This window comes from Physeter macrocephalus, chromosome 4, assembly GCF_002837175.3.
Source record: "Physeter macrocephalus isolate SW-GA chromosome 4, ASM283717v5, whole genome shotgun sequence".
NCBI lineage: Eukaryota > Metazoa > Chordata > Mammalia > Artiodactyla > Physeteridae > Physeter > Physeter macrocephalus.
In genome coordinates this window covers 132,237,069-132,262,457 of record NC_041217.1, presented here as the reverse complement: position 1 = coordinate 132,262,457, position 25,389 = coordinate 132,237,069, and the positions used below count along the sequence as shown (strand labels likewise).

At 39.3% G+C, this 25,389-nt stretch overlaps 1 protein-coding gene across 12 annotated transcripts in view; it reads left to right on the top strand.

The window, feature by feature from the left end:
* The window catches only part of NFIA (nuclear factor I A), a 381,629-nt gene that overhangs the window by 327,245 nt on the left and 28,995 nt on the right, over nt 1-25,389 (top strand). For 7 of the 12 annotated variants that reach the window (XR_008617261.1, XR_008617263.1, XR_008617262.1 and 4 more), the window contains 2 exons: nt 16,107-16,198; nt 18,494-18,521. The exons of 2 other annotated variants lie outside the window; for them this stretch is intronic. Coding sequence is in view for 7 of the 10 variants with exons in the window: in XM_055084572.1 (XP_054940547.1) it covers nt 16,107-16,198; nt 18,494-18,517 (116 nt within the window). In the remaining 3 variants the exon portion in view is untranslated. The remainder of the gene's footprint in view (nt 1-16,106; nt 16,199-18,493; nt 18,522-25,389) is intronic. 3 more of the 12 variants (XM_055084571.1, XM_055084576.1, XM_055084575.1) reach the window with 1 other exon arrangement.

The following is a 25,389-nucleotide window of genomic DNA, read 5'->3' as shown; positions in this document are numbered from 1 at the left end:
CATGCAGCGGAACAGCTAGGCCCGTGAGCCATGGCCGCTGAGCCTGCACGTCCGGAGCCTGTGCTCCACAACAGGAGAGGCCACAACAGTGAGAGCCCTGCATACCGCAAAAAAAAAAAAAAAAAAAAAAAGGTAGGAAATCATACCCAGGATCACCTATATTACCAGCTTTTCTGGGCCTGGACTCCCGTGTCTGTTGGAATAATACTTTGCTCTACACACTCTCATAGGTAGATTGTCAGGATGAACTGGGGTGACAGATGTGCTGTGCTATAGACAGTTAAAAGTCTAAGACATCATTTTTAATATGCTCTTATAATGAAATACAAATGGATGCCAGCCTAAAGCAGAGTATATATTTTTAAACTAATCAGTTGCCTCTGGCACCAATATGCAACTTTGCAGCTGTGGCCAGGAAAACAGGGTAAGGCAGATTTGGGGAGGGAAATGTTTGCCTATAAAATAAATATATTTTAATGGGAAAAATCTTTACCAGTTCCTTAAAAAACAGAGTAGTGAGGGTGGAAATTAAAGTTCAGCTGTCTCTCAAGGAGGACATTCATACTGTTGATTCGTTTGGAGAAAGACTGATATACTATGTCTGATCTCTTTAGGATACCGTGACAAATAGAAAGAATAACTGGTAAGAGTAATTCACAATGGATGGGTTCCATTCCCGCTGATTAACTGGGTTTAGATACCCAGTGAGAGAATATCACTTCCTTCCTTCATTCAATAAATAGTTACTGACCATCCACTATGTGCCAGCAGTGTTCTAGATGCTAGGATTCTGCAGGAAATGAAAGAGATAAAAATCCCTGATCTTGCGGAGCTTTCATTTTACAGAAGGAAGAAAGGCGATCAATAAAATAAGAAGTATAATAGGTAGGAGTGATGTAAGATGGTGATACGTAAGTGCTACGTAGGAAAATGAAGCACAGAGGGGTGGGATACAACTTAAATAGGGTGGTCGGAGAAGCCCTGTCTGAGAAGGGGAGATTTGAACAAAGGTGTGACAGAGGTGAGAGAGTGAGCCATGAGACTGTAGAGGGAAGAGCTTTCCAAGCAGGAGGATCAGCCAGTCCAGCCCACATGTTTAAGGAACAAGCTGGAGGCCAGTGTGGTGCAAGCAGAGTGAGTGAATGAGTGAAAGTAGGGGGAGGCCAGGTCTGAGGGGTAACGTGGATGAATGTGGATGTGACTGGGAGATGGGGGGGCGAGAGGTGGTGGAGGAAGGCTACACATGTTGGAGGTTCTTACAGGCCATTGTTAGGACTTTGGCATTTTCTCTGAGTGAGGTGGGAAGCAGAGGAGTGATACTACCTAGGTTTTAACAGAAACTCTTTGAAGGCTTTGTTGAAAATAGGTTTCAGGGGGCAAGAATTAAAGCAGGAAGACCAGTCAAGAGGCTTTTTTAAAAAATCAGTACATATGATGAGTGTCTTTTACATGCCAGCCACTATTCTAGGTGCAAGGGATCCAAAAGTGAGCAAAGCAGACAATCCCCTTCCCTTGTGGAGCCTACATTCTAGAGGGAGGGGACAAAGAATAATTAAAGAATAAGTAAACTAGTAATTTAGGGACCAGTAAGTACAATGGAGAAAACTAACACAGGGAGGGGAGGTGGCACACCATTGCAATAATGCAGGCAAGAGTTGCTAATGACCTGTACCAGCATCCGGGCAGTAGGGGTGGTGAGAAATATTTGAAAGGTAAAGCTGATAGGATTTACTGACACATTAAATGTGGGTTGAGAAGAAAAAAAAAAAAAAAAAACACTAGAGAAATCAGCAATGACTCCTAGGTTTTTGACCTGAGCAGTTGGAAGGATGGAGTTGCCATAAACTGAGATGGGAAAAATTGCAGCAAGAGCAGTTCTGGGCAAGGGGTGGGGATCAGAAGTTTGGTTTGACCAAGTTATATTTGGAGATGCTTATTAGGTATCTTACTGGTGAGACCAATTATAATAACATCCTACCTACTGCAGTTCTTTGCAGTGTACTCAGTTTTTCCACATGCACCATCTTATTAATTGCGGAGGGACTCCTTTTCAAACATGTAATAAAACAAGTGGATATTCTTAAGGACAACAGCTCCAGAATAGGAGAAATCTCTCATTACATTTGGGTCTGTTTGTGGTATGATAATTCAAAATCACTATTCATTTTCCTAATTGCATTGTAAGATTCAATTTTTTTATAATAGATTGGCACCAAGAACATACTATAAAAATGCACTTTTCCAGAAAAGAAATTGAAGATTGGCATCATAGCCTAGAATTATAATGAAAAGAAAGAAACACTTTTGAATTATGATGGAAGATAAAACATGCATATTTTCCTTTTTTAAATTAATTACGAACACAAAAACTTAATTTAAAAATGCATAAAAGACTTACAAACAATTTTCTCCATGCCTTCTTAGCCATGAACTCTTGATTTTTTAAAACTAGAATTCTGTTAAATTAGAAGCATGTAATAACAAGTTCCCTTTTTTATTTTTATATCTCTGATGAATCTTGTATATATTCATTATATGAATGAGTTTGAACCTGTTAACCAGAAAGATAATAATCTGACAGGGACTGAAATTTCCTAGTGTAATAATTAACATATGTTCAATGCTTTTTGGTTAGCAAAGCTCTTTACACATGTATGTTATCTCGTTCTGTCTTCCTAAGACTCCTGTGAGGTCAGGATTTTATAGACAAGGAAACTGAGATTCGAGAGTGGTTACTTTCCCAAGATTATATAATCCCATGGTAGCTTGGTACTGGCTCCTACTGTAGCCAAATTACAAAGCCGTGGGACTTGATTTTTGGTTACCGAGAAGCCACAACTATCTGCTGTCGTCTGAAATTAATAACACAATAAACTATTGAGCTTTTATTAATGTGTCAAGCACTTTAAAAAATGTTTTTTATGTATTATCTTGTTTTAATCCTCACATTAATGCTATGAAGTACAAACTTTAAAAAGTAAATACCCTGGGCTTCCCTGGTGGCGCAGTGGTTGAGAATCCGCCTGCCGATGCAGGGGACACGGGTTCGTGCCCCGATCCGGGAAGATCCCACATGCCGCAGAGCGGCTGGGCCCGTGAGCCATGTCCGCTGAGCCTGCGCGTCCGGAGCCTGTGCTCCGCAATGGGAGAGGCCCACGTACCACAAAAAAATAAATAAATTAAAAATTAAAAATTAAAAAAAAAAAAAAGTAAATACCCTAATTGAGAAAGACAAGGCACGAAGATATAGGTAACTTTCTCAGGGTCACTCAGCCAAGGGTAGCAGCGTCATGACTCACACCCAGCCACTTTGAACCTGTAGTTCATGCACTTGGCCAGAGCATCCAGAGCCCAAAGTTTCCATGTTTGCAGTGAAGACCCTGTGGGAATAGTACAGAGGAAGATATTAGTGGTAATTTATACTTTAGTGTGGATTGGTTTCTGTTGCTGAGAGTAACTTTTGTTAGCAGGGAAAGGAAGAGAGTAGAAGATCTGGAGGGAGATAAGACAAAAATAGCAAAAAAGGTGGACAAACAGGAGCTATTGCTAAAGGCAGATTTTCTTTATTCCCCAGTGCTCTCCAGAGCTTGAATTGTTGGTGAATGCTTAAAAGAATTACTTTCTGAGTTTTCACCCAAATAATGACAGCTCTCTTTTTCACCAACACTTTTTTATGTGTAAAACACACAGTTTTAATCAGTAATTGAATTTAGAGCAAGTCAGTGAATGATATGTCATATTTACACAATTTTTAAATGACTAAGGACTGTATTTCCTCTTTCAGAGAAGAGCCAGTGGATAAGGACAAGAGAGAATAAAAAAAAAAAAAGCAGCTTGCTTTCACAAAACAGTTTTTCATTACTGATGCCTGCACTATTCCTTTAGTCTTTAAATTTTTTTTAAAAATTTACATTCAATGAAATTCACTCTTTAATGTACAGTTCTATGAGTTTTATAACATCATAGATTCTTCCAGCCAACACCAGACAGGATACAGAACAATTCTAAAGAACCCCCTCCTCTTTCTTATCTACTCTTTCTTATCTACTCTTAACTTATTGTCTGATGTCACTTAGTGCCAGGGAACTTATTTTACTTTGATCTCTCTATTTCCACATTGATTTTTATTCTTCTGTCAGCATTGCTACTATCCCCATTATATTTTAATTTTTTATATTCTTCTGAATTAGAAAGAGACCTACATAACTACAGTACTTTAGTATATGATAATAGTGACATTTCATATTGGAAAAGGGAAAGGGGATTATTCAGTAAAGTATATTGGGATGACTGAGTAGCTGTCCAGAAAAAATAAAATTCCTTACACCAAAATAAATTCCAGGTGGTGGAAAAAATATAACATAGAAATATTAAGCCTTAAAATACCAAGAAAAAAATAGGAGAAACTTTTTGTGGAATATTGGAGTGAGAAAGGCCTTTCAAATAATACAAATAAAACAGAATCCATGAAAAGAAAACTGATAAATTCTAGTCTAAAAGTATTAAAAATGTATACATTGGAAAAAAACACCATAGACAAAGTCAAAAGACAATGATAAAGTGGGAAAAATATTTGCAACACCTGTGGCAGAGGGCTAAATTATGTAATATATAAATAGTTTTTTAAAGTCAGTAAGAGAAAGACCAACAATCTAACAGAAAGACAACAAAATGATATAAACATAGAGAAATGGAAAACGTTTGAAAGATGTCTCATTCATGTGCATAAAAGCAATACAAATTAAAACTCTAATGGTATTTTTACCTATCAGATTAGCAAAGATCCAAAAGGATCTTGACACAATCTTGGTAAGTGTGTGGAAAACAGGCACTCTCCTGTACTGTTAGAGGACTGTAAATTGATTCAGCCTCTTCAGAGGACAATTTCGTTTTATATATATTTATATGTGTGTGTGTGTGTGTGTGTGTGTGTGTGTGTAACAACCATGAGATAGCATTTTAGATACAGCTGAAGAGAGAATTAGTGAAGTACAATATAAATATGAAGAAATTACCAAGAATGCAATACAAAGGAGAAAAGTGTGAACAATTTAGAAAGAAAGGTTGAGGTACATTTCATCAGAATTCCATAAAGACTAAGTGTGTGTGTGTGTGTGTGTGTGTGTGTGTGTGTGTATATATAAATTTTAAATGTAAGCCATGCATTGTGTTGGACATGTGAGCAAAGATATACATCAAGTATTCATTGCAACAGTGATTATAATAAAAGATCGGTAACACCAATCATATCCACCAATATGATATACATTAGAAACCCTTTAAAATAAGGGTAGGGGGACTTCCCTGCTGGTCCAGTGGTAAAGAATCAGCCTTACAATGCAGGGTACGCGGTTCGATCCCTGGTCAGGGAACTAAGATCCCACATGCCGCGGGGCAACCAAGCCCTTGCACCACAACTACTGAGCTCGCGCATGTCAACTAGAGAGCCCACGTGCCGCAAACTAAAGAGCCCACACGCCCTGGAGCCTGTGCACCACGACTAGAGAGAGAAAACCCGCACGCCACAGCTAGAGAGAAACCCACGCGCCGCAATGAAAGATCCCGCGTGCTTCAACAAAGGTCCTGCGTGCCGCAACTAAGATCCGATGCAGCCAAAAATAAGTAAAATAAGTAAATAATGAATAAATCTTTTTTTTTAAAAGGTAAGGATAGGTCTGTATGAATTCATGGAATAATCTTTGAGTTATATTAAGTCAGCAAAGGAGAGCGCTAAGAAAATGTATAGAATACCTACTGCCATAGAGTGGAGGATGTATATACACACTTGACTGTGTGTTGAAGGATGGAAACTGGTTCATTGGGGGGTAGTTCTTTAGTGCCTTGCCCAACGAGAATGAAAGATATTATTGAGTTTTAAATCCCCTTTTATGTCAAATATAATGCTTTATTTAATTTTTAAAGTATTTGTCCAATGAACTAAAATTCTTCTTTATATCCCAACCACTAACTGTAGTGACCAAAACTCACACAGTGGAGGCAGGGAAGGGGGGTGGTCCATAAAATCCTTGGCAAATTTTATGCATCTAGTTTAGTTGCACTAACCTGAACTTCGGGTGTGATAGCAAAAACATGTGCTCTTTCTGGTAAAGAATACTATTCTTTTTCCCTCACAGAGAACATGGAATTGAGTACAAGGATAGCATTTTCACTCTCAGTAGCTATTATTTGGTCACAAGTTGTGCTTTAGGAACCCATTGGATACAGATGCACACATGCTATCTTAAGTCATAATTTTTCATAAATACTTTTTGCAGAGTATTTCTACTTTTTGTACAACCCAAGTTTTTAATGTCTAAATTTGAAAAGAAAAAAGAAAAATAATTATTGGAAGTCAGGCACTTCGATAGGTATTTTCATATGCGTTACCTTAGTTGCACTTGATTGTTATTTTAATCTGCAGAATTGGACTCGTTAGCCCTCTTTTTAAAAAGAGAAAACTGAGACTGAGCCAGAATTCAAATCGGGGTCTGTTGGACTCTAAAGCCCTGTGCTTTCTACTCTACCAGGACACTTACTGTGATTCAAGATATAATATCATACACCTTTCCTCTGAAAATCCTAAGACACACCATAAAGAACTTTTTTTCTTTTTTGGCCTCACTGCGTGGCATGTGGGATCTTCGTTCCCCAACCAGGGATCACACCTGTGCCCCCTGCACTGGAAGCGGAGAGTCTCAACCAGTGGACCACCAGGGAAGTCCCAAAGAACTTTTAAATTATTCCAATAAAAACTCTTGGGTACATTGAATTGGATGAAAAACAGGAATGAGAGCAGGAAAAAAAGAGAGAAGAAATAAACTTTGTAAAGGAGTGAGTTACAAAAGAGAACAGACAATAGATGATTACATTCATTTAGGTTATCATAACCCACTCAGGTCTTATTTTTGCCTCAGTTTTTTATTTTTTCAGATGACAGAAATGACAGATGAGTTTTAAGATTTTCTTCATAAAGATAACAATGGCAATGTAGGAAACTTGAAAAATACAGAAAAGGATTTTAAAAATCATATTCTCCTATAACCAACTACTATTAACATTTTGGTCTGGTTTTCCCCCATTTTTTCAGTGCCTGTCTATATTTATATAAGATGATTGTGACCTACTAATATAATATTTTGTATGTTATTTTCTTAATGAGTATTTTACACCTTTTCTTCATAAAAAAATAAATGCTAGGAAATGTGATTTTAAATATTTTTACTTATTCTCCTACCATAGACCATTAACTTTTGTTCCAGCCTATGGAATATGCTCCAGCATTTTGTCGAACATATATTTTGTTCCCAACTTGAATAATATTATTAGGCTAGATTTCTAGAATTGGAATTACTAGTGCAAACAGTATGAATAGTCCTCTTGATACACGTTTCCAAATTGCTTTTCAGAAAAGTTGTGCCATCTTACACCGTTACAAATTATATTTGAGTCTGATATAACATTAACCCTTGAGAGGTTTGAGTATTATTATTATTATTATTTTTATTTTTATTTTTTTTTTTTTGCAGTACACAGGCCTCTCACTGTTGTGGCCTCTCCTGTTGCGGAGCACAGGCTCTGGACGCACAGGCTCAGCGGCCATGGCTCACGAGCCCAGCCGCTCCGCGGCATGTGGGATCTTCCCGGACTGGGGCACGAACCCGTGTCCCCTGCATTGGCAGCACACTCTCAACCACTGCACCACCAGGGAAGCCCTGAGTATTATTTTTTTAATTGGTGGAAGGCAGATATCTCAGGGTGTAATGCCCTTAATCAGATTTTGGAATCAATAGTCCCTGATTGGATGAGTTTAGCAGTTTTCTTCAACTGTTTTAATATAAAGTACAGTGGGATTCTGGAGATTTCCCATCTTGTTGGCTAAGCCTCTCCTTAGGGATCACTCTCTGGATTGCTCCTGTGGAGAGGGTCGCCTATTAGACATTCACAGAGGGGGTGAAGCCTTAAAGAGCTGGGAGTATTAGAGTAAATAATATTTACTATGCTGAACTTTTTATATAGAGACACTCAGAGAGGTTAACTGGCTTGCCGAGGTCACATTTCTAGTAAGAGACTGAATGGATTCAATCCAGGATTTTCTGATTCTAAAATTCATTTTCTATTAACTACCTTGCACTGCTGTAAAAATAAAAATATTATTTGGGGCTTTCAGGTTCTGTATGGCTTTATTTTATTTAAGATTAAGAATTACAGGGCTTCTCTGGTGGCACAGTGGTTGAGAGTCCGCGAGAGGCCCACGTACCGCAAAAAAAAAAAAAAAAAAAAAAAAAAAAAAGATTAAGAATTATTGGAAGGTGTTTTAAAATCACTCACAATCCCAGTCTTTAATCACTTTCTGTGCATATTTTCCAGTCATTTTCTGTGCATATTTGAAACATAATTGATCATGATATGTGTGTGTGCATACATATATATACACATATATACAGTTTTGTAAACTAATTTTATTCATTTTATTTCATATTATAAGCATGTCATGGTGTCATTATTATTTTTAAACATTTTTAATGGTTGCCATATTCCATCAGTTGGTTCCAGTTTGTTGCACTTATAAGTAATGCTGTAATGTACATCTTGGAGCATAAATCTTTTGTGTGTGTGTGTGTGTGTGTGTGTGTCATACTCTTTTTAAAAAAATAATTTTACTGTTTTTATTAAAAAATCTCGTCGATTATCAAAAAATTCAACTAACAGTGAAAAATACAAAGAAGAAAGTAAAAATCGCTTACATCAAACATCCCCTTTCCCACAAATACAGAAGGAGTGAGGGAGATTATAGAATGCTCCATATACTTTTTTTTTTTTTTACATCTTTATTGGAGTATAATTGCTTTACAATGGTGTGTTAGTTTCTGCTCTATAACAAAGTGAATCAACTATGCATATACATACGTTCCCACATCTCCTCCCTCTTGCGTCTCCCTCCCACCCTCCCTAGCCCACCCCTCCAGGCGGCCACAAAGCACCGAGCCCATCTCCCTGTGCTATGCGGCTGCTTCCCACCAGAGCATAAATCTTTATATGTACTTTTAAGTATTTGTTGAGGATATAGTCCCAGAAGTGGTTTTCCAAAGTTACACTGCCTTTGGAGAGGCTGCAGAAGCCTTTCGAGAGGGAGGGATCCAATCTATTGGTCTACGTTTCTTTTTTTAGTAAACCCCAGCTGAATCCAGCGTTTATTCCCTATGGCTCTTCAGTATTACTTTCACCTGTGCCTACCCATCTATGTGGTTGCTTCTGATCAATAAATATGTTCTATCAGTTGCACAACACGTGGGCATACACGTAAAAATACATGACATAGAATGTGGATTAGTCATTAGAAATAAATTTAAATGAACTGAAACAAGGCTGTATTCCTATCCTTTAAGTTATTACGAAAAAGGATATTATAGGCAGTATAAATAGGTTGTTTACAGGAAACACTCATTGTAAAGTATCTCTTTATCACACAGATTTTGGTAACATAAAGTCAAAGCACCTCCAGTTTAAAAGTTGCTCTGATCCCCTTCTCTCTGTGTGCACACATGAATTGTCTTATACCTTCCTTTCTGTACGTTTTACCCCAAATCATGTCACTTGAGCCCCTGCCCCCTATGAAGATCCCTAATACAAGTAGAGAGACCAGCAGAGCAAAGCCATCTGCTTAAATTGAGTCTTTTCATGATTTTTTGACAACTATTGGCACGTTAAACATTTCATGCAAATTGTTACCATATATGTTAAGTAATGCTAATATATTAAAGTTCGAATTCATTAGCTTTTCAGAAAAAAGGCTTGTGGGTATGTTATTCTGTAATAATTTACTAGCAATAAGTAGGCTTTAATTTCATGCCCTGAGGTCTGTGTCTTTTTGTGTTGTTGGTAGCTTGTTTGTAGAGACAAAAGATCTGCAGAGATAATAGAATGAGGTAACTGACTGCACAGATGTGATCAAAGTAATGGAAATTCAGTGTGGTTATCTTCTAGATTCCAAACATCTGGATGAAAACTACAATATCCATTCATTCACGTGGGAATTTCTAAACCTCTGAATACTGGGGATTCATGTGTCAACAAAGGCTGTATGTGTTTCCTTGGCTGTATAATTACATTAATAATGCTAACCCAGGCCCTGTAAACTTGTCGATGGTCATAGATTTCTTCGAAGGAAAAAACTCCAATATCCTCCAGCATTTCTTTTGTGACCTGGCAAGAAATAGTGCTGTTCAAGTTCCCAAATGAGTTCAATTGTAATGGACTTCATTTAGAAATTAGCCAATCTATTTTCTAATAGTTTCCACATTTTTCTTGAAATGAAAATTTTCTCACAGGGCTTTTTTTTAAAAACTAGTAACATGTGATAGTGCAGTTAAGATTGCAGAAACTATTTCAATCAGGTATTTAGTCATCTCACTGCTTCAGTTTGCAACTGAATGCGTTCTCATGCACCGTCAGGTGTCACTGATAAACATTTAGAAAATTGCAGTCTGAAGACACAGTGATGTGTTCAAGTCTGCATTCCTAAACTTGTTTGGATGGCTTCTGTCCAGTAACCAGCACATTCCTGGGCAGGCAGTAAGTCTAGCTGAATGAAATTGAATTTTTGACTAGCATTTTTAAAGGGATATCTGCACATGTGAATATGTCTGAGTTTCTGAACACAAGGGAACATGTGAAGTGTATACTGATTTTGAGATAGGAGGGGAAAGGTTTAAAGTGTTAGGATGCCTAATGGTCTTAATGGTGTTTAGAATGGAAATCTGGTATCTTTGATAATTTTATAAATTATTTCTTCCTCTTGAAGGAAAAATTCAATAGACTTTTTCTCCTCCATTTTCAAACTTTCAAGTCTCTGATCCTTAAATTTTTATCTTCCCTGACCTTACGGCAGAGTCATTCACAACGTCCCATCTTTTCTCCTTTCCCTCCGCGATTGACATCCCCATTACCCAACTCTGTTTCTTTGCTCATGCAGCTTCCTCTGTGATCCCCAATCCATCTGAACTTGTCAACCAACACATCTTTTACAGCCAGTCATCACAGCCATCTCCATCTCTGCAAAGCTTTTCCTGTTCCCCTGCCAGGTGTCACTTTTCTGTCCTTTAACATCCTAAAGATTTTTATTTATATTACTTTTAGGCACTCATATTTTCACTTTCTGTACTCATCTCTCCCTACTAGACTCTAACATTTCATGGATAGCCGTGTGTCTGGCTTATCTTTTTATCTCCCATAAAACTTAGCATAGAGCCTGGCACAGAGGAAGTAGTCACACGAGAGAGAGACAGAGACAGAGAGAGAGGGAGAGAATATGAATATATTAAACTATCTTTCCTTGATGCACCACAGCAGTTAGACTTGGTAGAGTTTAAGGGAATGAAGAATTGGTATTCCCTCCTTTTACACAGTTGGAATCTGATGAAACAGATCACAAACGTCTCTTCAAACTTTGTGTCTGCCAGGGTTTGGGGAACTTTGTTGCTTCCTGTGTCTGGAAGTAACTTCAGAATGTCAGAACTAAGAAGGACCTACTGCATAGCACAGGGAATTGTACTCAATAGCTTGTAATAACCTATAATGGAAATGTATCTTAAAAAGAATAGGCACGTACATATATATAAATATATAACTGAATCACGTTGCTGTAAACTTGAAACTAACACAACATTGTAAGTCAACTATATTTCAATAAATTTTTTTTTAAAAGACGAATATCTGTGCTCGCTTCAGCAGCACATATACTAAAAAAAAAAAGACATATCTAACACATACACACTCACACACACACACACACACACACACACAAAGAATGTCAAAGCTCACTAGCTGTCTTACATTGTCTTTCCTGCCAAGGTGCCTCACCAGGTCATCCCCCCCTCCCCCTCCCCAGCAGAGGAGCTGGCCATCACTATCCTCAGGCCGTTCAGCCCCAGGCCACCTGGCCACTCAACCTCCTGGTGGCTGCCCTGTGGACACTGGAGGGGGCTTCGTCCAAAGGTCAGCTCTCCTTTCACACCCAAGCTCTACACAGAAATCTATCTAAATTTTCTCGCTCTTCTGTTTTTCAGTGATTACCGCATTTAAGGGGTCACTAAATTTGAACTAGATCTTGAATCTGGCTGCCTACTTTCAAAACAAGCTGATGCACTCACATTTTCTAGTTTGTCAGATTTGAGTGGCTTTATTGATATCGTTTTTATCTTAAACATCAACTGACATTGATACAAATATTTAATATCGTAATATCTTGTTTTTCAGTCATATTTTTTCCCCCAAACAGGAGAACTCCAAGCATCTTTTATTCAAAACAATTTGACCACTTTCTTAGCACCATGGTCAGGTATGATTGTTGGGTGAAGGCTGTTACAGACTCAAAACTGATTCATCTAGAAATGCCGTGATTCCTCTATCTAGACACATCCCTTATTCCTTCTTATTCAGAAAAACAAAACAAAACAAACAAAAAAAAACAGACAACCTGGGAACAACAAAAGTTGGAATTCTCTTTGGCTTGCAGGCAGTCAGTTACATCCATTTCTGAGGACATAGAGGCTGTTCTCCCAGGGAACACCTGCAGGGTTGTAAAGAGCAGGGCTAATGGGTGATCTCTGCCACTCTCCCTGCCCATCCCACAATCTCCCTAGAGATAGATTCCAGCATCCGCAGAGGTCCGACTGCATATAAAGAAAGAACTGTTCATGAACCGTTTTTCCAGTTGATCATCCTGAGGCCCAACTTGTACTGCCTAAGTGAAGGATTATAGAATTAGCAATTCATATGGTAAGTGGGCAACACAGAAGGATATGGGATCAAATTCTGATTTGGGATTTTGGTACTTACCCCTGTGGCTAAGGCTAAGAGTCTTGGGTAATCTGAAGAAATATGTTAGAAAGAGAGAAAGTACGATCAGATTAACCCAAATAAGAGCTGGTGGAAGCTTCTTATAGGAATGTTTTTTCAAAATGTTAAGAAAATGGTCCATGGTGATACTGCTCATGTAGGTAAAATGGCTGCTAAAAAAAAGCAAACGCTTTCTTTTTCAGAAACAGGCAAGCAATCATAATTTGATTTCTAATAGCCATGTTTGCCATGAGGACTTTTACAATGAGGTTATGTAAGCAAATTGATTTCCCTGTTGACTTTATCAGAAAATCGTAAAATGCCCCTGAATCTTCCCTCCAGAATTCTGAAAAATGCCTACAATAATCTTCCTAGAAAATTATTTTCTGGATTTCATGATGTCCTGAAGCTCCTCAAGCAGCATTTGACTATTGCTGCTGTAAATAGGCAAAAATTATAATTAAGAAAGATAATGAATGTGATAAATAGCATAGTAAACACAGTTGTATATAATTCATTACCACATCGCCCCCTTTACTTGATTTTATATTCATGTTGAAAGCTCTTAACTGGGCATGTGTAATTGATTCACCATGGTATATGTGGTTGTTTTAATAAAAAGTTTCAACTGAGGCTTTTGTTTAACAGGATGACTCCCTCATTCCACTGTTTCTTTAGGAAAATCAAATTCAACTTATGTCATATCATCTCTGGAACTACATCCTGTTATAGGTGAACACTCTGCCTATTGTAGCTACAATAATGGAAGATGAGTCAGACTTTCTTCCTTCCCTTGTTTTTCCTGTGTCCTTGATTTTTCCCAGAATCAACTTTCTATAGAATAAATTTCCCTGGGCACTTTTTGTTCCATTCAATGGAACTCAGAGACTCTCAGATTTTTGTAGTTGTAATATCCTTTTCTAAAAAGGCAAACACATTACCACCTCTCTCAGCATTGCTCTCTTTTTTAAAAACCAGAGTAAAGTTTGGAGAAGTTTTAATAGCCTGTGAGAGCATTAAAGGCCTTCTGGGATGTTTTGTCTCATGATTGAAGAAGGGACAATAGCCAGTTGTTAGCCTCATGGTAATTTTGAGTGGCTCAATTATTTGGATGCTAACCCTACTTTCAAAATGGCAAAATAGAGAATGGGATGTAATACAGACTTTTCCAGATTTAGTGCTATGTATGGTCAACGAAGAACTATATTCACACACCAAAAAGAAAAAGAAAAAAAAAGTGCCATGTATCCTAGGATCAATCAGCATGCATGTTTCTGACATCACCAGTATGGTAAAAACGTCATAGGAAATCCTGCTGTGTGTCTGCAGCGACCAAGGCTGACATGCACACACTGCTCCGCTAGGACCATCAAACCAAGGCCTCGTGGTTCAGCATCTGTCATCAGTCATTTAGTCTTAGAACCTTAGTTTACTCTTCATGCCTTTTTGTTCCTTCTCAACCTACCTACCTATTCACATGTGAAAAAACACTTTTTTTCCTCCTAACGGCTAACAGGTTTAACAGGTTATTTTATCTTCTAGCTTCCTCCTTATCTCTCCCACATCCTCTTTGTGCCGCAGAAGCAGATAAATTCACTACCAGCTAATTATAGTACATCATTTTCAATACATAACTTTCTGTTGAGACTTCTGAAAGCATATCAAAATAGAGCAATAGGCTGAATGAAACAATTAATAAAGAGTATTTTACTGAGCTTTTCAAAAAAGCAAATTTCCCCCATACCAGTGAGTGAGAGGCACATACAGAATGGCTAAATGCAGAGGTATTTCTCAAATCTGTTCGGGTTAATTTGACATAGGATAGGCTGGGGAAGAAATCAGTGGATTCACATTGCTAGACAATACAGTGTATTGTACATTTAGATCATTTTATATAAAGCTGTTATTGCATGAATTCTTCTAAAACAAATACTGCAACAGCAAAAAGATTCTTAATAATAGACATCAGGGGAACCTTATGTTCCTCCTCTGTTCCATGCTGATTTAACACAACCATACCCACGTGACCATCACAGCTCTGCGTGGGTGACTTAGCTCTAATGACCAATAGGACTTGGCCCAGATTGGTGGAAATTTTATCTCTAGATGTGCTTAACAAGGGAAACAAGAAGTCTGAGCAGTTTTCTGTGAAACAGAAAATCAAAGGAAGAGAAGCAGATGATGTCAACAAGGGGGAAAAAATCTGGCAAAGGAATTTGGTATTATTCCCTCAATTATCTGTGTTTTTTAAGAAATGCAAATCCTTTTCATCTTTTAGATGGTGCATGTCTCGTGTTAGTCCAGAAAACTTATGCCTTTCACAAGTATTGTTAAGAAATTTGAAATTAAGTAATAGTCTATCTAAAAATTTTAGTAAAGAAAGAATGTGAATAAATCCTTGGAGTTTGTGGTAAAGAAGTAAATTGAAGGACACCAGAAAACAAAATGTTCATTTGGATATATGAACCAATGAAACACCAGAACCACAGAATTTTTTTCTCTAAACTAGAGTGAAGCTCTTAAATATAAGTATAAAAACCAACAACAAAACGTTCATATACTGTGAAAAGGATAGTTGGCTGAAGTGTGGTACCTGAGGTTCCAGGTTTACACAGGATCTTGATGGTTTGTGCCTGAACAGAAGGGTTCTAGGGTGGGAAGACTACAAATGTTAATACTGTAAGAGCATTTTGTGCATCACAAAATTCTAGACGCCCCACTGAGCCTGTAAAGACAGCGTGTTCTAAATGCTTTTCCACCACTTTTCTGGAGAACCCAGTCCCTTCTATAAAGACTCCTCTTCCATATTTAGAGATAGAGGCACAGGAGCATTTCATGATCTTTACGAGGGTAATAGTGTGAAAAGTAAGGTTGGAAAATGAACTACTTTCCTCCCCTTTCTACCTCATTTCTTTCTCCTGTGCTTTTAAAGACTAGGATATCTCTTTCTGACCCCAGAGCTCATGTTTAAATCAGAAAGTATACTTTACAAATGTCCTGCATGTTCTAATTTGTATGATGGAAGGAGAAAAGAGCTCATCTGAGCACCAGTTTGACATCGTTTGATTCCAACAGTCTTTGGAAGCCAACACCCCTTCCCTTTTTTACTGTCTAAAATGCCCTTGCTAGCCAGATCCCTCTGCTAGGTACAGTGTTTGCACATTTCCTTGTTAATCAGCCGCGTAGGCTCGGAGACTGTGTGTTTTGGTGTTGTTTGTGTGTGCAATCTCGTGCTGCTTCCTGAACGCATGTGTCCCTTCCCTTCACAGCCTACTCGACACCCAGCACCTCCCCCGCAAACCGATTCGTCAGTGTTGGACCACGGGATCCAAGCTTTGTAAATATCCCTCAACAGACACAGGTGGGCCGCTCTCATCTTTTCTGTATGTGGTGCAGCTTGTTTTATTCATCAGGTGCATTGTAACTCGTCTTTCGGCACAACAGGCTGCATTTCCCAGCCCCTGTTCAGTCCCCTTTCCTCCTGACCCCTACCCATCCTGGCCCTTCAGCCACATTTCCATGTGTTCTTAGAAATCATGGAAAACAGTGCCTGCAATTTTTGCTTCTTGTATTGAGGGGGTAGGAGAGGAGGGCTTCTGTGCCAGAACTGCTTTTGCTATGGGAAGAAAATTTTCCCAGGCTGGATAGCGTGTGCTCCCTCTTTTAGGAATCTGTGCCTCTCTACGTGCAAGCAGACAGAAGTAGGCCCCTATTGAACCTGGAAAGTATACTCTGGCTGCCGGCGACATCAGAGTGCATGCTGGGAATGGGGGGCCAGTCACTCTTATGTACTCATTATAGGGTCCCCAGGAACCTGGCAGACTTTCTAAGAGAAAGGAAAAGAAAGGGTTCCTGAGCCCTGTTAAGTTGCTGGTGTTGGTACTGAAATAGGAGGTGTTTGTTACTGGCTTCGCTGGCCCCAGTGGGGTGGGAGGGGATTATGTGAATATAATGTCATATTTTGAGGTAGGTGATTGAAAAAGAGTATGCCAGGACATCTAGAGTTTGTTTTTCAATAGACAGTTGTGTTTTGTGCTAGTATAGGCCAAGGAGAAAGAATCTCTTTTAAAAGTTTTGAAATAGCTGCTGTTAATTGAGAAACAGTGAAAGACTTTCGGAATTCAAAGGTAGCATATATAAAGATACTTAGAGATTTGTGGAATAGAATTAGATGCAAGTTTTGGAAGAAACTACTCTCTGAGCTCCTAATTAGAATGTGACTGTGTATTATCGGAATTGACATAAAGAATTTTCTCTTTGAGGTTCTCAACACAGTGTTTGAAAAATTCTCCAAGATATTTTGTGCATGCGCCTCGGTATGTAATCTCCAGATGCCTAATTTATAACTATTCATCTTTGTTTGTAACACTATGAGCAGGTGCTTATGAACGAGATAGATTTGCTTTCCTGGGTCCGTTTGCTTTCTCTGCGAAGGGTTTTAGTTTATTGCTGTGTCGACAGCGTGGGTTAAACAGCATTGCATCTGAAGCCTTCCTTACACTGAAGCAGGGTCACAGAAAGTACAGCCTCAGAGGAGGCAGCTGGGAGGAGAGGGAGAGGGGAAGGAGGGAGGCAAGGGAGAAGGTTAACTCTTGAATTTCCCACTTCTGCTGTTTCTTCTGAAACTGGCAGGTACATGGCATCTGGGATTAACATCGCCTATTCAGTACCCCCCATAAAATTTTTCAAGTTTATTGCTTATTTTCCCATACCTTCAAATATTTAACTGGTGAATTTGAAGTTGAATAATTACCTCAAAGGCATTACAGTAGAAGAACATTTCTTATTGTACTTTTGGCTCACATGGTCAAGGTCAATGAGAAGGGGAGAACTGGGGACAGTAGCTTTACATTGGATGATTGCTTTTCTCAAAGCACCAGTGGGCTCAGGTTACTTCATTAAGAACCTCAAAAATGCAGTTTGGAAATGTTCTGTTGTGGATTTTTTTTTTTTTTTTTTTTTTTTTTGTGGTATGCGGGCCTCCCTCTGCTGCGGCCTCTCCCGTTGCGGAGGACAGGCTCCGGACGCGCAGGCTCAGCGGCCATGGCTCACGGGCCCAGCCGCTCCGCGGCATGTGGGATCCTCCCAGACCGGGGCGCGAACCCGGTTCCTCTGCATCGGCAGGCGGACGCGCAACCACTGCGCCACCAGGGAAGCCCTGTTTTGTATTTTATATAGTATTTTTATATAAGCTGTGATACACTGAACTGAAATTGTACCCTGCATTCCATTCAATTTGTTTCTCTATAATCAAAACGTATTCTATTCCAACATGGCTTTGTTTCACAAATGCCTTATTTAACCCAGAAACTGAGTCTTCATGATGTTGACCACAAAAATTCAATTCTTAAAAATCCAGATTTTCTACGCATCTGTATGAATGATGTCATGTAGACCCAGTATTGGCATCTGGAACTGAATTTTTTGAGTTTCTGTTAAATATTTGGCATCATAGAGACAACAGCTTAAATGTTTTTTATCACAGTGACACCTGCCACTTTTGGCTTGAAGAAAGCCATCCCCAATTGTCTTATGAGAAACCACGCTAATGGAGTTACTCTTTTTCCCCAAAAAAATATCCTGAGATAAAAATTATGTGCTTTAAGTATTTTAATATTTAGGTATATATATTAACTCTCTCTCTTTTTTTTTTAAGGAACTACTTTCTGGAACCATTTAAAATGGTAGGCATATATAGATATAGATCATAAAAATAATATTTTTAGGTAATCTTTTTGAGAGGACATCAGAAGAGGAATTTTTACAGGAATTTTTTAAGACATAATTTGAACATGGCCTGAAGATTAGTAATTTCCTAGACAAGCTCGCATTTTTCTATATAAATATTTTTGTTAATAAGGCATGAAATTTGTATTAGTTGAATTATGGGAAAAGTTTTCTGGGAAAACAATATTTTCTTTTCTGCCTTTAAAGAAGTAAAAATTGAAGTGTCACCCAAGCAGATAGGTAAGCTTTATAAATGCAGGAGGGGTATCCTGCACAGAAATCCATAAACAAATACAAAATAAAATGGTCTCCCTTTTCCCCAAAGAAACCTCTTAAAATACTTGAAACATCAACCTGTAGAAGACAGATTAGATATGGTCCCTGTTTTTTCCAGCAGATAGAATTCCAACTAATGAATAGACATTTGAAGTAGGCAGCTTTCAGTTTATCATAAGACCTTTCTTTAAAAACAAACAAAAAAAAGAGTTCTTTGATTATACATAGCCTCTATTTATTGAGCATTTTCTATGTACTAAGTACCTTAGGTACATTATCCAACGAATCTTGACAGCTACCCAATAGGACATATATAATTATCTCCACTTTATAGATTTGAAACCTGAGATCTGAAGAGATTGTTGATTTTCCCAAGGCCACACATGGTGAGGGGCAGAGCAAGAATGTGTCCCCAGTTTTGTCTGACTCCAAGGCCTGTGCTCTCAAACCACTGTTCTGTACTGCCCCATGGGCCGGTGAGCCCCTTTCCCTGCAGATATTCAAACAGAGACTGATGCTCAACTCTCAGGAATACCATTGACGTATTCCCTGGTTTTATTTTTTATTTATTTATTTTTTAATTTAATTTAATTTTTTTTTTTTTTGCGGTACGCGGGCCTCTCACTGTTGCGGCCTCTCCCGTTGCGAAGCACAGGCTCCGGACACACAGGCCCAGCGGCCATGGCTCACGGGCCCAGCCGCCCTGCAGCATGTGGGATCTTCCCGGACCGGGCCACGAACCCGTGTCCCCTGCACCGGCAGGCAGACTCTCAACCACTGCGCCACCAGGGAAACCCTTCCCTGGTTTTAAATCTGAGACTGCACTAAAATCTAATCATGAGTGTATACCCCAAAGAATTGAAAGCCGGGTTTCCAAGAGCTACTTGTACACCCATGTTCTTAGCAGCATTATTCACAATAGCCAAAAGGTAAAAGCAATCCAAATGTCCATTGACAGATAAATGGATAAACAAAATATGGTATATACATTTTATTGTGTATATACCATTTTAATGTGGTATCATACATATTACTCAGAATTGAAAAGAAAGGGAATTCTGCAGTATGTTACAACATAGATGAACTTTGAAGACATTATGCAAAGTGAAATAGGCCAGTCCCAAAAGGACGAATACTATACGATTCCACTTATGTGAGGTACCTAGTGTAGTCAAATTCATAGAGACAAAAAGTAGAATGGTGGTTGCCAGGAGCTGGGGAGAGGGCAGAATAGAGAGTTATTGTTTGGTGGTATAGAGTGTTAGTTTTATAAGATGAAAAAAGCTCTTAAGATGTATGGTGGTGATGGTTGCACAACAGTGTGAATGTCCTGAATATCACTAAACTGTCCACTTAAAAATGGTTAAGATGGTAAATTTTATGTTGTGTGTATTTCAGCACAATTTTTAAAATGTAATAATTAGATGAACTCTTCATGATCCTTTCTCCACTTGAGAGTCTAAAATTCTGTAAAACAGCCAGGAAGAGTGGATTGTTTATCAAAAAATCCACTGTCATTTTGTGCTCTCATGTCCAACACATAGTGGGTAGTCAGCAGATACGGGTTGAATCTAAATGATTCATAAGGAAGTTTAAAAATAATGACTTTTTCTTATTACAGTCGTGATACATGTTAATTGTGGAAAATACAGACGGGAAAAATAATAAAAATCACTTGTAGTCCTACTGTTAACATTTCTGCTTAAATCCATCCAGACTGCTTCTATGCATACAAATATATTGCAAAAATGAGATCATATTATATACACTGTTTGGTAACCTGCTGTTTCTTCCCCATAACAATATATTATGGCCTTCTTTCCATGTAAATTGGAAAAATTGAATATTGGCTTTTATTGCACCTATTCATCATCTGTAATGATTGGTAGGGAAAGATAACATGGATAATTGAAAGCCATTTTTTCTCCTCCTTCCCTTCCAGTCTATCTTTTTTCCTCCAGAGAATTCATCCCTTCACTGAGACAGAATTGCCTTCTCTTTAGCCTTGCCTCGAGCTAGTTTTCTTTCAAACTGCCTTCCAACTGCATTGTCTATCTCACCCCAGCTTTTGGCTCTGTTGGAACATTCCTGCCAAGTTATCTGTCCCATTCTTCTGAATCACTTGTCTGCTACCTCTGCTACTATCATGATTTGCCTTTCGTTTTCCTTATACTCCTCCATTTTGTAGCTCATCATTAACATGGGGGGTAGCCACCTCCTGACAGCCTTTAGAACACCCATCTATTCTAAGAAACCGTGACCACCCCGAATCTCTTATTTTTCAGTATTGTCCACCATGACAGGTGATACTAACATATAGAAAAGTCTCTGGGGCATAGAGTATTTACTTCACTTTGGACACTATTAATGTCCCCTGCACGCCCACTGAATGATATAAGAGAGCATGGCATCGTCTCAAACAGCAGAAAGCCAATGGCCATTTCAGTTGCATCTCATAATTTAATCTGATCCCTGAAAACGAGAGCCATTAAGAGGAGGCATTTATTTAGAGAAAAAAAGTTAATATTTCATCATGAGGTAATAAATAGAAATACCAATTCCCACACAGAAGGACTGAGCAAAGAACTCATTTTTTTTCAGGGTCTAGTTTAATCAGAATGTTCAAATAAAATGCTTAACCTGCAGAACACCAATGAGGACTAATTCTTTAAAATGAAAAATGAGTGCAAACAATACTAAAAAACAGGCATTTCTTCCCTGCCACCCAAATCTATCACTGTTCTACCTCAACAGAACTGTGGTATCTGAAATGCTATTTAAAACCAAATTACCATTTGGGTTATTAGAAGAATCACTTGGCATGGCATGGGCCTGATTTGTTGACAAAAAGGCACAGGTGCTGTAACCTTTGCTTAATAAATCATTTAGCTGCCTGACTCGCAAGCAGTGTGGCTGCCTTTGCCTCATGAAATTTACAAATGTATGCACAAACCACACACTTCACTGTGCTGGAAACCTGCTGATCTGGAGAGGTCCCTGCAGAGCTAAATTATGGGCATAGCACCCGTTGTCTGCCTTTGGTGGGGATGCACAAGGAACATAGGGAGGTGGTGGATATGGAGAGCGTTTGGATCTGTTGCCATTCTGTGTGTCATATTCCTGAAACTCTGCCTAGGAAACCAAAGCTCAGGCAATCTGCAAAATGCAAAACTTCCTAAGTCCCTTTCATCAATCACTCATCATTTCTGACTATATTCCCAAGACCTACAGAAGGCAGGGAATAACAATTCTCCTCAAGTTGTTCAAAGTCTAATAGAGGAAACAGATGTAAAAAATAATAGTAATAACAACATTAATAATGCAGTGTGATACCAATTACAATAAGGATTTGCCTAAGAGGCTTTGAGACCAGAGAGCTGGTTAGAAGAACTTTCCAAAGAGTGGAAGGGACAGAAAAGGCTAGATAGTTTTTCTGTCCTTGTCTAACTTTGGACTGATGATATGGCTTATACATTTTACCTTTTTTCTGTACTTTTAATTTTTGCCATGAGCTAGTCGATAAGGCTTTGTCCCATCTTAGGTAGAGAGACACGCTGAGTTCTGTCTTCTCTGGACCAAGCAGATAAAATTAGAATCCTTTCCCACTGCTGGCGTATCAGCCAGACCCCCCCACCCCAGTCCCTCATTTCCAAGAAACAGCCCTTCTTGCGTAATGTTCTCACCCAGGACACCAAGCTCACTTGAGATTGCATTGCAGTTAGCTGAAGCCATTCCCTGCCCCCTCCCTGCCCCGACTCCAGCTGCCTGCCTGTAGGTGGTTGGGTACCACACAGAAGTTCAAGGAACAGCCTGGGTAGTTGCAAAGGCAGGAAACTCAGATTTCGTTAGAGAAAGGAAAGTAAAAAATATCCTCCCCCTTCTAGTTAGAATTGGATCTGAGCATTTTTGTTACAAGCCCGTACAGCTGAAAACTCCCAGGATTGGAGAGGAACGGCAGATAAAATTCCATTTACTCCTAACTTTGAAAAAAGTTAATTGGCCAAATGGGCATTCTGTATTAAGATCCAGTGCGTGCCAGGTTCTGTGCCTGCACTCCCTACAGGCCTCAGAGCCCTCTAAGATTGGTGCTGTTATCCCTATTTTACAGATGAGGAAACTGAAGTTTCAAAGAGTATACTTGCCCCATGGCAAACGAGGTAGCCAGGGTTTGAACAAGTCTGTCTCCAGAACTTCTCTCTTTCCTGAATACTATCTTCGTCCTTAACCATTTATAATGAAAGGTTACTGACCGTTTTCTCTTTATGGTCTAAGATTGACTCATCCTCTTACATCAAGGAATAGGACCGACGCTGCACTTGGTTCTTCTGAAGACCTGCCCCAGTTTCCTATTAGCCTGCATCTGTGAAATCAAGACTGAGTTCATTCTCTCATGCTGCCTGGGAAAAAGACCTTTACTAATGACATTAGTCTGCATCTGTGAGAACAGCCAGCCTCTGCCCAGAGCCCAGATAGCAGAGCAGCTGAGATTGTGAGCTTTCCTTTCAGATCTTGGTTGGAGCTTTATTTCATCACTTAGCAGTAGTATGTGTGCTTCATTTTTTGTAGTTTTTAAAATTTTTTCTTTGTAATTCAGTTTTTCTAGCCTGGTTTATTAACTGTAAAATGGTGATAACTGTCTTTATCTACCTTCTACGGTTGTTTTGAGTCTTAAATTCTGTTAGTGTAGAGAAAGTAAATGCTTGACACCTGTTAAATGCTCAACAAATAATACCATTTGTTGTTCAGTTGATAACTAAAATCATATTTAAACAGTATTTTCTGGATTACAAAGTATTTTCTCATTTGATCTTCAGAGCAACCCTTTGAAGTAGGCAGAGCCTACTAGGGTTGCTATAATGGGGATATTATTATCCCCATTATACAGATTTAAAAACTGAGGTTTAAAGAGAGGGAAGTGGGCTTCCCTGGTGGCGCGGTGGTTGAGAGTCCGCCTTGCCGATGCAGGGGATACGGGTTCGTGGCCCGGTCCGGGAAGATCCCACATGCCGCGGAGCGGCTGGCCCCGTGAGCCATGGTCGCTGAGCCTGCGCGTCCGGAGCCTGTGCTCCGCAACGGGAGAGGCCACAGCAGTGAGAGGCCCTCGTACCGCAAAAAAAAAAAAAAAAAAAAAAAAAAAAAAGAGAGGGAAGTGACTTCGCCAGAACCACATAGCCGGGGGTTCATAGAGCCAGGACACAAACTCGCTTCTGATTCCAGAGCGCACACTCCCTTCAGCATGCCCCATCATGGAAGGACTTGTATGCGTCCTCATGTGCTACTGTGTAGATATGGGCAGAACCTGCCCACCAAACGCTGGATCTAAAGTAACCGTCCAGTTAGGACAAAATTAGGACACCACCTCCACAAGATCAGAATCTCATGGATTCTTCCACTGAGCATCTGCCCTAAAGGTACTCCAAAAGCCTCATTCATCTGGGCACATCTATCCTTGCCCCGCACCCCGTTTCTCCTCTTAAGCCAAATTGTGCCCCAAGGAAGAGGAGACTTCCCAAGGGGAAATCATGTCTCTGAGGGTGGCGAGGACTGTGGCAAATGAATGCACCCCCCAGAATCTGCGGGGAAAGGCAGTGCCTGGTCATTTTCTTCTCTTATGTCCTCTGCTCCAGCCGTAGGTGTTGAATAGTCAGCACCGCCTCACGGAGATGTTACCCCTGCCATCTGCTCCCTCTTACTGTGGGCAGGAGCGACTCCCCCAGCTTCCCAGCCCCCACCCCAGCCTGTAATAAGTTCTTGCCACGTTCTCTTCGCAAACACTTGGCAGCTGACTCACGGACAGCCTATGAGACACGCTTAATATAAATTTTTCAATAAACAGAACCGTTGTCTTTCAAGTTTTAATTGGGCAGCGCGTTTTAGTTGTCCTCAGCCACAAATTTCACTTCTGAACCAAGCGAGAGCCTCAGTTCTAGGTACTGGTCTCCTTTTTCTCCCTCAGTTGTTAATACTTCGGAGATCCCATCATGTTTAATGGCATATTTTGGTTTGGTTTTAGCCTTTCGGTTTGTTTGTTGCCTTGCTTCAAAAAGATTTGGGGAAACTTCTTAGTTGAAGTGAATTGAAGATCGTTGAAAGAATTAAGGTGCTTACATGGGATCTAGCACACAGTAGGTGCACAATAAATAGTGGTTCCTTTCATGCTTGCTTCTTTTCCAGTATTTAAATGAGATCAGTGGCAATGGAGAAGGGGAAGAGAAAAGGGAGATTTCGCAGGAAATTTTAGATTTCGTGGAAGAAGAGAAAGGACCAAACATCTGGTATTTATTTAATTAGCCCTTGGGAGTGTGGGAAAAGTGGGATAGAAAATGAAGTGGGGGGAAAGATTGAAACAAGAAGCTGTGAATGGGTGTAAAGAGCTGAGAGGAGTTAGATCAGAATTTGATGATAGCCTTACAGTGAAGTCAGAAAACCATAGTATCAAATGCAGAACTGCCGTCAAAATTTCCAGCCCTGAAATGTGTCTTGATAATGATGTTTCCAGTCAGTGGAAGTTTCAGGATACTGAGGGAAATGCTCTTTTTTTTTTTTTAA